Genomic DNA, 12596 nt, shown 5'->3' with positions numbered 1-12596 from the left:
TATTGTTTTTCTATTTTGACAATGCTTGGCTTGCCTCCTGCGCTTTTCGCCACTATGTTATATTAATTCAAGATTAGTTTGTTCTCTTTGGTGGGCACAGAGATCATAACTCAACAAAACTCCCTTCTCTGAGATGGCTTCCTCCTCCAGCTCTTTTCTTCCCAAACTCCCTATTTCGGTGTCAGCGAGTAGTCGGGAGATTTTGTGTGGGAGTGCAACATTCTGGTTTAATATTTGACTCTGACTCAGCACCGAAGATGATGATATATGGAGCTGAAAACAAAAGATGGAAACCCCCACTGGCTGAGTAAGACATACTCCACTTTTAATGAAATACGACCATGATTAGGCAAAAGTAACAGTTGATTTGAAAATAGGAAATAATTACAGTATGTAAAGTTGACAAAAACAGAACAAGTAGGAGAATCTTCGCTTTAGGATCAGGGTTGAAATGGTTGAACGCTACGATGGCACAGGTACTGGATTTATCTCTGGAAAAAAAGGAATAAGCAAATAATTAAACTTTTTAATAATGCGCCCGAGACGCTACATCACCTTTACTGACTTACCCACTCCACTGAGATCCACCGTCTCGGCACAGCCAAGAAAGCGAGTCACGTGCGCTGAACAAGAGGCAGGTGTACCCTGATTTTCCATCAGACACTTCTCAAACTCCACAAATTGCTTGGAACAGTCTTGTCTGATCTTCTGGATCACCGGGCTGGAAGGACAAAATCAGGATTTTAGAACAAGTGAGTAGTTTGGGGGTGACACGGGTTGAATAGGCCTTACTGTGATGATGTGCATTGTGCAACCTTCATTTTTAGTTCATGACACTTCTCCTGCCATGTTGATGGATTGGAAGCCACACATGTACCATAGGCGTCCATCTCTTTGTGGCAGTACTTTGCCGTGATATCCATAGCCGCTTGCCTAAGAGGAAAAAGAGAGCAGTGCTGTCACAAAATTGGAAATACATAACTTGAGTTTGCTGGAATGGTTTGCAGCATAAAGCAAATTTCATATATTTTACTCAACAAGTACACAAAACTTCGGGTAATATGAATATTGAATAGTTGCACGAGAAAAATATTAAAATGAATGACTTACATTTTAGTATTTTATGTTTGTTAGAAGCAATGACCCAGTTCAGTCAAGGTTTGCCTTCTCCGTGTGGCGCCATGTATGTGGAGTAAGGGAACGCCTCCATGTAAGCCCATTGGATAGAAACCAGAAAATATTCCTTCTGATTGGATGGAAACCCGGCGAGAGAACACCATCTCAAATCCTATTGGTTGAGCTTGATGTCAATTGCCCAATTTAGCTCCGGGTCTGGCGATGACGACACGTAAATTAAAGACACAGAGCCCTGATTTTTTTATTTACTTTGAAACCAAACATGTTATTTGTTTAATTAAAATGATTAATATATATGTAAAGAAATTTATATGTACAGTTCGCCTGGACAAAAGCTCAAACCCCTTTGATTTCAGTGGTTCACGCCTCAAGGTATGCGTGCGCATCTTACGCGCTGACGTATGCGGAAACAATGGTTGATGAAAAGGGACCATAGAGAGAGACTGGGCTCAGGAAGGAATCACCGAGGAACGTTCCGCGGGTACAATTGCGTTTTTACCGGTATCAACACGACCGGGAGGCGGTGGATAACAGAGGGGGGCCAGGGGGTGAGCAGAGTACAATGAACGACGCCAAAAAAGAGGACAAAATGACCGCGGACGGCGTCAGTGGACCGGGCGAGCTACTGACGGCCCCCTCTGTGAGCCACAACCAGCATGATAATGGCACCGGTGACGAGCTGGTGAGCTCAGTAACACTGTACAGGCGAAGGCCGCGGCTTTTACACGGCACCGTCCTCCCGTTCTTGACGGTCCTCTATCCGGGATGGCTGTACGTGTGGCTGGGGGTGTACGGTGCTTCGGAGTATCCGGAGGCTGGCCTCCTGGCTCTGGCTGCCATCGGAATCGCGCACGTCCTCACGGCACTGTCCGGTTATTGGTCCGTGCACGCCCACTGTTGGCTCACTTGTTCAAAGGTAAACAGAAGCAAAAAACACTCTAAAATGATCATATTCCATTGACATTAACGCTGTCATCTTCATGGAGATCACAGTCGATCAGCATCCATCAAAAATATCAGAGTAGAAGTCCCCTTCTACCTCTGAAATGTTATTACACATATATTTGAAATTTGTTATCATTACTATTACAATGTACAATGTAAAATCTTAAGATTTCTCAAAGAATGTTCACCAACAGGAATTGGACCCAAATAAGGCGACACTAGCAAAGGTTGTACCCACCCCCAATAATGGTTCTGCTGAGCTTGTGGCACTACAAAGGGACCAGGTCAGTATGGACCTGGACTCCAGTTAGTTCTTAGTTTTCTTCTGTTACATTTTATTTTTTTCCCTCCTCCACAGGATGAAAATGGAGACAAGACACTGTCATTTGAGTTTCAGAAAATCCGCTACACTTTTGACCACAAAGAAAAAAAATGCTTCTTTCCCATCGCGTTCCCCATCAACCACCCGATGGGCTACTTCCAGTTGTGGCGTGGCTACCAGGAGGAAGCTGATCTCAAATCGGCTGAGAAGCGCTACGGCACCAATCGCGCCGAAATGATGGTTCCTGATTTCTTGGAACTATTTCGGGAGAGAGCCACGGCCCCATTTTTTGTCTTCCAGGTTTGTGGGAATGTTTTTAGGTGTTTTGGTTACACGAAGCACATTTAGTTGCCATGTCAATAAAATTATCGTTGCGTTTTATTTTGATATGATGATAACTGTTCACGTTTACTTAAAAACAGCCATCACCTGTTTTTCCATCCCTCAGGTGTTCTGTGTGGGGTTGTGGTGTCTGGACGAGTACTGGTACTACAGCGTGTTCACGCTTTTCATGCTGGTGGCATTCGAGGCTTCGCTGGTCCAGCAGCAAATGAGGAACATGTCCGAGATCCGGCGCATGGGGAACAAGCCGTACATGATCCAGGTTGGCTTTCCATCCACGCTACCTAATATCTACAAACTGTTCCAGTTTAACCTTGGGTCCTTCTGGCAGGTTTATAGGAACCGTAAATGGAGGCCCATCTCGAGTGACGAGCTCGTCCCAGGTGACCTTGTCTCCATCGGTAAGCGACTGTTTTCCGCTGTCAGCAGTTCTCTGAACCTGAGTGGACAGTTGATGCGAATTGGTTCGGGTTCCAGGACGTTCCCCACAGGACAACCTGGTACCGTGCGATGTGCTTCTACTCCGCGGTCGTTGCATCGTGGATGAAGCTATGCTGACTGGAGAGTCTGTGCCTCAAATGAAGGTAAGAAGATGACAAAGTTCTGGGGGGGTGGACAAATTTGAGGATGAGCTCATTCACCCGTCGAATGAGTTTTTGTTATATATTTTAAGTAAAGTATTTTAAACTGTAGTTAAGCGCTATAAAATGTTTATTTTTAAGTGTGGAACAAATGACATGATATTGCTTCATTTTTTTTTTTAATATGGTTTCGTCATCATTTTTCTGAACTAATAAATCACAAGATGGATTAATTTGTACTGCCAGAATGATTAGTAAATTCGTGTTGTGAAAAGAATGGAAGTTGTTTATTCGGTTGATATTGCAATAACTGCTGACATTTGCGGGCTTTGTTCAGGAGCCAGTAGAAGACTTGGACCCCGGTCAAATCCTCGACCTTCAAGCGGACTCTCGGCTCCACGTCATCTCCGGCGGGACCAAAGTGGTTCAGCACAGCCCTCCTTTAAAGGCCAGTGCTGGACTCAAACGTAAGCGAAGAAGTTTTGCTCTGGTTGTAAATAAAAGTTGTCGAGTCATTTCATCTCACCTTTGTGTATCTTCTCGTTGGCATGCGCAGCCGTAGACAACGGTTGCGTGGCCTACGTACTGCGGACCGGATTCTACACCTCTCAGGTGTGTTTCCTCTTCATCAGGAGTGCTGGTTAGAGTTGGCGGTGAATTTAATCTGGTGTCATGTTCGCTCGCAGGGTAAACTTCTGCGCACCATCCTCTTTGGTGTGAAGAGGGTCACGGCAAACAACCTGGAGACCTTCATCTTCATCCTCTTCCTCCTGGTGTTCGCCATCGCAGCCGCTGCCTACGTGTGGGTGGAAGGTGAGGTTGAAAGAATCTTGATTTATTCTGTCTGAGTGGATTGCGTAGTATCTGGAGTGTCATCTGTCTTATTTCAGGGACAAAGGACCTCAGCAGGAACCGTTACAAGCTCTTCTTGGAGTGCACCTTAATTCTCACCTCGGTGGTTCCACCGGAACTTCCCATCGAACTTTCCCTGGCTGTGAACACATCGCTTATTGCCTTAGCCAAACTATGTAAGCAAGTTTTCATTTACACTCCTTCTCACACTTGCAGAGGCTCATTTTCATTTTTTTGCTTTCGCTTAGATGTTTTCTGTACCGAGCCCTTCAGGATTCCGTTCGCGGGGAAAGTGGAGGTCTGCTGCTTTGACAAAACGGGAACACTTACTAGCGATAGTCTGGTGGTGCGAGGAGTTGCAGGTCTCAGGTAAAAATCTCCGTCTTTATTATACGTGTGTGGAAGTAGTCTTCAAAATTTGGGTTACATCACCAAGTTCCCTCCTGCGTTGTATTTTTTTAATTTGTATCAACTGAACAGGGAAGGGAAAGAGGTGATGCCCGTATCGGAGATCCCAGTGGAGACGCATCGGGTAGTGGCGACCTGCCACTCGCTGGTCACTCTCGATGACGGTCAACTGGTTGGAGATCCACTGGAGAAGGCCATGTTGACTGCAGCTGATTGGAGCCTCACTAAAGGTGAAGTTTTTATAAGGACCTGAATGAAGTGCTCGGCTGATAATTATCTCCCCAACCAGACGAAAAGGTCTTCCCACGTAGCATCAAGACGCAAGGCCTCAAGATCCATCAGCGCTTCCACTTTGCCAGCGCGCTCAAGAGGATGTCTGTTCTGGCCTCCTATGAGAAGCTGGGGTCCATTGAACTCTCCTACATCTCTACCGTTAAAGGCGCTCCAGAGACACTCAAAGCGATGGTACGTGTGAAATTTGTCTCAATTGTGTAGCTGAGTTCTTCTAAAAAGATTTTTCATGGTTGTAGTTTTCCGAGCGTCCTGAGAGTTACGATAAGGTGCACAAGGAAATCTCCCGGGAAGGAGCGAGAGTGCTTGCGTTAGGTTACAAAGAGATGGGACATCTCAGTCATCAACAGGTTTGTTCTAGCTCTCTCCTCAAAAAGTCCAGAATGTATCGTATGTTTTGTTTGAAAATGTTTAGACCTTTTTTTTTTTTTTTCTCCTTCTAGGTCCGGGAGATGAACCGCAATTCCTTAGAATGTGACTTGAACTTTGTCGGCTTCATGGTGGTGACCTGCCCCCTAAAGAGCGACAGCAAAGCGGTCATCAGAGAGATCCAGGAAGCATCTCATCATGTGATCAAAGTTCACACAACTCCTCGCTACTGTTGTTCCGGAACTGAGGATTGTTCTTCTTGTGCTTTCAGGTGGTGATGATCACAGGGGACAACCCTTTAACGGCGTGCCATGTGGCCAAAGAGCTCCACTTCCTCCAAAAGGAACAAACACTTATATTGCAGTCGGCCCACGGTAGGAATCGGATGCACTTAACAGTCACAACATTCTGAGACATGATAATATTCAGCATTTCGATTTTCATGATGATATTATTCAGAAATGCAAACTTTTATTAAACATAGCAACTCAAATTTAACACTTTATACACACAATTAAATGTTTGCCCTGCTACTGCTGTACACACTTTGGCCTCCAGGGGGCAGTGTGGCGCACACCTATAAATTGAGGAAGCACATCCCGGCAAAGCTGCAGTAATAGAACTCATTTTTCATCTTTCTCTATAAATTATTACACCATTTGTGTTTGAAGATACTGCAAAATCGATGCTATGCGTTAGCCTGTCAATTGTGTTTCACATGATGTGTTAGCATGAAGCTAGCGGACGTTTGGAAGCCGAAGCTGAAATTTTCTTCAGTTTGTGATCTTTTGATGTAAATTTGAATTGAAATAGTCAGCAAACAGCTTGATGCAAGCACACAAATATTTGTAATCTGTCAAAATACAAACAACATATGACATGTTTTACCTAGGCGGGTGGCAGTGGGAGTCCATCGACGGCACGGTGCACGTACCCCTTCCGCCTCCCTCCGTCTCTTCCTTTGTGCACCAGTACGACCTGTGCGTAACCGGGGAGGGGCTGGCCAGACTGTGCTGTGACCCCCGACTCCTGCACGCCCTCTTGCCTCACGTACAAGTGTTTGCACGAGTCAGCCCAAAACAGAAGGTAAGACCGAAGACACGCAATGAGGTTGAGATCAATTGGAATAACGTGAGAAATTGTACGTCCGCAGGAATTTGTCGTCACCAGTCTCAAGGGGCTGGGTTACGTAACGCTGATGTGCGGCGACGGTACAAACGATGTCGGCGCTCTCAAACATGCCCACATAGGTACGAATGTCCAAAATACGTGACCGTATTAGACTGGCTGTCATTAAAAGTTTCTTTCTTTTTTTTTTTTTTTTTTTCTACACAGGTGTAGCTTTATTAGCCAACGCCCCCGAGCGCATGCCGGAAAAAAGGAAACGAGGGAAAGAGAAGGAGGCGCCCGCCGTTGACATTCGACCTTCGCTACCTGTCAACGCAGGAGGCAAACCGACGTCCAGAGGTGCCAGGCAGAGGATGATGGCGCAAAGAGAGGAACAACTGGCAGCACAAAAGGTGTCCTTAAATTTCATCGCCCTTGCGATACCGTTTTTTTTTTTTTTTTTTCCCCCATCTCAAAGAGTGGCTTCATTTTGTTATTGATTTTTGGATAATAGTGTTGTTGTTGTTATAGGAGAGGATAAGTCAAGTCTTACGGGAACTTGAAGAAGATCAGGTCCAAATCGTAAAACTGGGAGACGCCTCCATCGCCGCCCCTTTCACCTCCAAACTGTCCTCCATTCAGTGCAGTGAGTAACAAACATCACAACAGACGGTTGAGTCTGCTTCCACGCCTAAAATGGCTTCCTTTCCTCGCTCTCTGTCCAGTCTGTCATGTCATCAAACAAGGCCGTTGCACTCTGGTAACAACGCTACAGATGTTTAAGATCCTCGCTCTCAATGCCCTGGTGCTCGCCTACAGCCAGTCTGTGCTCTACCTGGAGGGGGTCAAGTTTAGCGATTTCCAGGCGACCCTGCAGGGTCTGCTGTTGGCTGGATGCTTCCTCTTCATCTCTCGCTCAAAGGTTCGAATTTAGATTCAGGAAATACACACCCATGCAATGTCGCTGATGTCTTTTTCCGCCCTTCAGCCGCTGAAAACGTTGTCCCGGGAGCGGCCCTTACCCAACATCTTCAATCTTTATACCGTGTTGACGGTGCTGCTGCAGTTTGCAGTCCACTTCTGCAGTCTGGTCTTTCTTTACAAAGAGGCGCAGAGCAGAAGTCCGCCGAGGTAAGAAACGGAAACTGCTTGGCTTCTGCTTTACAAGCTAAAACGTTGCATTTCTCTCTATTTGTATTTTACAGAGAAGATCAGTTTGTGGATCTGTACAAAGAGTTTGAACCCAGTCTAATCAACAGCACCGTCTATATCATGTCCATGGCGATGCAGATGGCCACATTTGCCATCAACTACAAGGTATTGATACGGGTTCCTCGGAGTATGACAGCTCATCACATTTTTAGCCTCTTGTCAGAATGCAGCCTGTTTACTTTTACAGTATAACAACATGACTCCATATTTATCCTCTCGCATAGGGTCACCCCTTCATGGAGTCTCTCACTGAGAATAGACCACTTCTATGGAGCATCGCTCTGTCTGGCTTAGCAATTGTGGGACTTCTTTCGGGTTCTTCGCCCGAGTTCAATGAACAGTTTGCCCTCGTTGATATTCCGACTGAGGTGAATTGACACAAATAATTTTTTATGAGATGTTTCGGAATAACAGTCTGCTGTATTTCTCCCCCACAGTTCAAAATGATCATCGCCCAGGTGCTGGTGGTGGACTTTTTTGCTGCTCTATTTGTGGACCGTGTGCTGCAGTTCTTGCTTGGCAGAGGAACTCTGAGGGTGCCTTCTTGATCTCTTCTTGCCATCAGCACCCGTGGTCCTTATGTACTCTAAAGGGAGAGAAGACTTTGGGAAGGAAGAAAGAGAAGTGAGATGGTGTTGGGGGTTCAGTGCTGTACACTCCACTCCTTCAGTGCGCTCCTCCGAACCCCGCCCCCTTTATCGTATTTCCATCGGCTACGCATTCTTCTTTTTCCTCTTTTTCTGCCAAACTGCATCTATTCCTCCCCACAACCACACAAGGCCACGAAGAGCAGTATTGAGAGGAGTGCGAGACTGTGCCAGCAGAGTGACACTCAAGACACACAAGAGGGGCATTCTCCAAGAGAATTAACGAGCCGTTTTGATTACTCTTCTTGATTTTGTAAAAAGTGAAAAGACATCTCTAACAGACTTATAAAAAGACTTACAAACAAATAGGCCTGTCAAGTGTTTGTTTTTCTCAATCGCAGATTTGTCTGAACGTCTCCGAGGACACACATGGAAGGCAAAAAAAATTCATCTTGTTTCATTTATCTCCAAAGGAATATTGTTATTGATGTGCCCATAATAGCAAGGAATGTTTTTTTTCTGAAATTATTTGACGATAATCGGTCTACTCAAAACAAAAAAAAGCAACTGAAATTAAAAGGGACTAACACTAATAAGTTATTACGTGCAATGAAGCCAAAGCTAAGACTAAAAGCATGATAAAATCCGGTATTTTTTCATTTTATTGCATCTAATCAGAGGTCAATGCCATTTACTTTTGCAAACAATTTTGTTTCGCTAATAACTAGTGCGGAGCGCGTCCGTCATTAAAAAAACTACATTTCCCATAGTGCAACATTGCGTAAAGGGGCGTGGCTTGTAAGGCGCGCGATGTCAGGAAAACAGTTTGAAAAGAAAAAATGGCGGAAGATACATCGTCCACAGACCAAGACGGGTTTGTTTATTTGTGCTTCTTGTTATTTCCAAACGTTTGTGTTGTAGTGTTGATGAAGTATAGCTAAACCTAACCTGTAATCTTTCAAGCTTTAGATCTGAAGTTTAAGCGTGATATCGAGCGGAATATGTAGCTCGTTATTAGAGTTGGGCGTGCTAACTCATACGGCACATTAAAATGTCGGCCAATGTTAATTCAATTTAATAAATGAGCTGTTTATTGTCAGGTTCACGTATTTAACTGAGTTCACAGTCATTTAAAATTGTGTTGCAGTTGCGGTTCTGTCGCCGGTGTGGAAGCCAAGAACGACGTACGTAGGCCTATGTTTAAGCAGTGATTGTGAATTACCGCTTTAGAAAAATAGCTAATAAATAGTATTTTTTTTACTTCAGGTCAAGCTGTCACCCAAACGGTGTTCGTCGCCCAGTGCTCCAGATGGCACCCCTCCACAGAAATCACCCCGGGTTGAAACACGGTTACTCGACACACAGACACCCCATGGCGGAGAGCATTTGGACACAGACAGGCTGGAAAAGGCGTCTGGAAGCAAGAAGGAACCCGAATCTTGTCCGCCTGCAAACGCTACTGCTCGGAGGAAATCGTGGAGGAGAGCCACCTTGTCAAGGCGCTCCTTGTCCGCACTTGCCAACCCGTATCAAAGTGAGTCGAATGCATCGCTCATCAGAATTTTCATCAGACTAGTATTGATGTGACATTTTGTTTTTGAATATAGATTTGAGCAGGAGCATCAGCACATCCTTATCACAACAAGAGAGGTTGACTATGTTGATGGAATCTGCAATGAAGGTAAGGTGAAACCCAAAAGACATCATTTGAATAAGAATTGTTATTAGATTTATGAAGGATGTGAAATTCTCTTAAAATAAAACCTCTTGTGTCCAGCTGGCCACAGATAGACTTCAGAATTCGCTCCAGTCGGTGCCAAATTCCTCACAGGAGTCTTTTCAGAAACAAGGTGCCCTGTTTTCTGTGGTACACAAAATAACCAATTCTCTACTTCTTACCTGAAACTGTCATTACTTTTTGTTTTCTTCCCTTAGTTAAGAGCTTGAAGAAAAAGTGCAAAGCTGTGGCCAAAAGCATAAGCAACGAACAACAGACTGAAAGGTAAATTTGTTTATTACTCTTCAAACATTTGATAAATTTTTATTATCAAACCAAATTATTCGCTTTCAGGGTTGGTGAGTTTGGAGTGCGGACTGCTCTGATGATGGAAAATACAATTAACAGGTTTGCAAGTCTTATATAAGACTACTGGAGTACGCCCCATTTATTTCTTTATTTTTTATGGCCTTTTTGTGTTTTAGGATTCAAGCTGAAAGCCAATCATGGGAAGCACTCGCACGCAAACACCAGAGTAAAGCAGAAGAATTAGAAAGGTGAATGTGTGACATATGTTTTCAGTTTTTAAACTTTCTACTAATGGTTTATTCTATTTGTCACAGCAAACTGGCTCTGGGTCAAAAGAAAGCCATCTCATCAGACCACACGTGTATGGTCCAGTCTTCACAGTACCAGTTGATTCGGAGTAAACCTGACTACCATGACCTCCTCCACAGACAACAGTCCACGCTGCGCACGATGGCAACTCTTGTAGTGCGTACAGATATTTTATTTTTTACCACACATTTCCAGCCTGTTCTATTGTCCTTAAACGTTCATTAATTTAGTCTCATTGTAGATTTTGTTTTTAATACACAGATGGACACTCAGTGTAAGCTCACACGAGAGCTTCAGTCCGTCAAGGAGCTGTCACAAGTGGTGGTGAAAGAGACCAGCGGCCGATTGGGTAATTATTATTATTATTTGTTGCTATTCTAAATCTTTGAGGCTCGAAGTAACTAAACACACGACTTCGTTTTTTTTTTTTCTTCCCCCTATCAGCGGCCCAAGCAGGATTTCAGGATCTGTCTCCCAACGTCATTCAGGACATAATCAGTGCACCTTTTACGTCCGCAAGCACACAGTCACATTAAATAGACTGGTTTTATGAGTTGTATATAATGGAAAACAAATATCTGTTTTCGTACCGCATGTTTTATTTTACTGTACAATACTAAAATTCTACACTTGTTCATATTAAGAGTCTTGTGTTGGTCGTTGATGTAATTCACACATGCGTCCAGCAGGTGGCAGCGCCTGTCCTGCAAAAACATTTTTAAAGCAGGATGTCTCTTAAATCGTTACAAATACAAATGCTTTCCCTTAAAAAAAACATAAGAAACCTCAAAAATTTGAGTGTCCTGAAAACAGAAGACACATGTAGGTTAAAACAAAAAACTGCACATTTTTAGGGTTTTATGAGCCGCAAATATTCAGGTATGATTATTCAAAACATGAATGATTTTTGCGTTGATTAAATTTTGAGAGATTTTTTTTTTTGGTAACTATTCCCACATGTAAGGGTCAAAAGTAAGCATTCAATACATGGGGTAAATTTAAAATGAATATATGTATATTAAGAAAGACGGCTTTTCCTCGGGCCCGTTGACTCTTTTTCCTTTGCAGCTGCATCTATTTCACTTCATCAGTGTCTCCTGACCATTGAAGAGAAAGCCCCTCCCCCCGCGGTGACTCAATCTCTTGCATTTGGCTGGGTCACTGATGCAGAACGAAGCTTTGACATTGTACCAGTCAGTCAAAAGCTTTGTTTGCTATCACTCCCCATCTCCTGGAACCATTCACTAATTAATGTCCCTGCGCAATTTGAAGGGTGCAGCGTAAAGAATTGCAAAGGGGGGGGCGTCTTATTTCTTTCCTGTCGTGTGGCGTGCCGCGGTTATGATCTTGACTAGAGCGAGGGTGACATTTTCAGCGGGATGGTGTTCGAGGGGCTGACAGGAGAAGAGGGACAGGCGAGGAGGAAAAGACGAGCAGGGTTGTGACCGTGAGAGTTGTGAGAGAGGGAGGATGGCGCGCAGCAGGAGAAATCGATTCTTATTTAGATGAAAATGAGGCTTGATGCTGGTGGGGTGCGAAGAGGGCACCTTAAGCATCCAAATGAATAGGAACTTTCGCAGAAATGATCCCCACGTGAATTGACGACAATAAAAAAAGTGCAAGGTCCACAAAGACGCTGTCGTCTCTTCGCTTCGCAAAGGAAGCTTTTCTCCCGGCAGTCAAATGCAATTACTTTGGCATTAGATGGTAATCCTTGGATCTTTTCACTCAAAAGTGTGAGGAACAAAACGCCCGAGACAAACCTCAATGGCCCCTTTTGGAGTGAAGTGTTTGGTTTTTAACGTTTGGATAAAGGGTGAGACGTGGCTCACCTTCACACTCCTTGTTTGTAGACTCACAAAATGGATGAAAGGAAGCTTTGTTATGATGAAATGGAGAGTTTATTATTGCAGTATTGTGGACGTTACAAATATGAAAGTGTTTTTCCCATACGAAAAAAATTGGAGTCTAAGAAATTGCCATTGTAATATATTTTAAAAGTCTACACACCCCTGTTCGATAACTATTTGTTGTAATATAAAATTGAGAGCAAAGTTAAAGATTCGAAACCATTTTCCTCAATGTTAATGTGACCTTTGACCTGTGCA

The 12596-nt window shown here is 44.0% G+C and overlaps 3 protein-coding genes across 3 annotated transcripts; 2 read left to right on the top strand and 1 right to left on the bottom strand.

The window, feature by feature from the left end:
• Positions 1–304: 304 nt before the first annotated feature.
• chchd5 (coiled-coil-helix-coiled-coil-helix domain containing 5) lies at positions 305–1253 on the bottom strand. Its single transcript, XM_088358005.1, has 4 exons — positions 1111–1253; positions 793–933; positions 570–721; positions 305–491 (listed from the first exon to the last, which is right to left on the bottom strand). Coding segments are annotated over exons 1-4 (324 nt in total). The 5' UTR covers positions 1113–1253; the 3' UTR covers positions 305–462.
• Positions 1254–1534: 281 nt separating this feature from the next.
• On the top strand, positions 1535–8519 carry atp13a1 (ATPase 13A1). Its single transcript, XM_088357979.1, has 25 exons — positions 1535–2053; positions 2277–2366; positions 2441–2704; positions 2853–3008; positions 3078–3147; positions 3224–3330; positions 3665–3794; positions 3884–3939; positions 4014–4140; positions 4218–4355; positions 4428–4548; positions 4660–4817; positions 4877–5052; positions 5118–5228; positions 5322–5447; positions 5519–5621; positions 6140–6333; positions 6401–6497; positions 6583–6767; positions 6886–7000; positions 7080–7276; positions 7343–7485; positions 7560–7671; positions 7791–7934; positions 8004–8519. Exons 1-25 carry the CDS (start codon positions 1700–1702, stop codon positions 8112–8114), a joined length of 3585 nt encoding a protein of 1194 aa, XP_088214105.1. The 5' UTR covers positions 1535–1699; the 3' UTR covers positions 8115–8519.
• Positions 8520–8922: 403 nt separating this feature from the next.
• Positions 8923–11131, top strand: dsn1 (DSN1 component of MIS12 kinetochore complex). Its single transcript, XM_088358004.1, has 11 exons — positions 8923–9027; positions 9301–9337; positions 9420–9687; positions 9761–9834; positions 9931–10003; positions 10089–10155; positions 10225–10278; positions 10356–10427; positions 10494–10644; positions 10750–10837; positions 10933–11131. Exons 1-11 carry the CDS (start codon positions 8993–8995, stop codon positions 11022–11024), a joined length of 1011 nt encoding a protein of 336 aa, XP_088214130.1. The 5' UTR covers positions 8923–8992; the 3' UTR covers positions 11025–11131.
• Positions 11132–12596: the final 1465 nt, after the last annotated feature.

The sequence above is a fragment of the Syngnathus floridae genome, chromosome 17 (genome assembly GCF_059516105.1).
Source record: "Syngnathus floridae isolate MCC-2025c chromosome 17, RoL_Sflo_1.0, whole genome shotgun sequence".
NCBI lineage: Eukaryota > Metazoa > Chordata > Actinopteri > Syngnathiformes > Syngnathidae > Syngnathus > Syngnathus floridae.
The sequence above is the reverse complement of the archived record's forward strand: the minus strand, read 5'-3'. Positions and strand labels throughout refer to the sequence as shown.

Bases quoted from the DNA above. Each gene is read 5' to 3' on its own strand.
- chchd5 (XM_088358005.1), bottom strand. The intron at 722-792 runs GTAAGGCCTATT...TTGTCCTTCCAG, and splicing joins GCACAATGCACATCATCACA to CCCGGTGATCCAGAAGATCA. The intron at 492-569 runs GTAAGTCAGTAA...CTTTTTTTCCAG, and splicing joins GGTGGATCTCAGTGGAGTGG to AGATAAATCCAGTACCTGTG.
- atp13a1 (XM_088357979.1), top strand. From the start codon at position 1,700: ATGAACGACGCCAAAAAAGAGGACAAAATGACCGCGGACGGCGTCAGT. The intron at 4,818-4,876 runs GTGAAGTTTTTA...CTCCCCAACCAG, and splicing joins TGATTGGAGCCTCACTAAAG to ACGAAAAGGTCTTCCCACGT. The intron at 6,768-6,885 runs GTGTCCTTAAAT...TTGTTGTTATAG, and splicing joins AACAACTGGCAGCACAAAAG to GAGAGGATAAGTCAAGTCTT.
- dsn1 (XM_088358004.1), top strand. From the start codon at position 8,993: ATGGCGGAAGATACATCGTCCACAGACCAAGACGG. The intron at 9,835-9,930 runs GTAAGGTGAAAC...TCTTGTGTCCAG, and splicing joins TGATGGAATCTGCAATGAAG to CTGGCCACAGATAGACTTCA. The intron at 10,156-10,224 runs GTAAATTTGTTT...ATTCGCTTTCAG, and splicing joins AACGAACAACAGACTGAAAG to GGTTGGTGAGTTTGGAGTGC.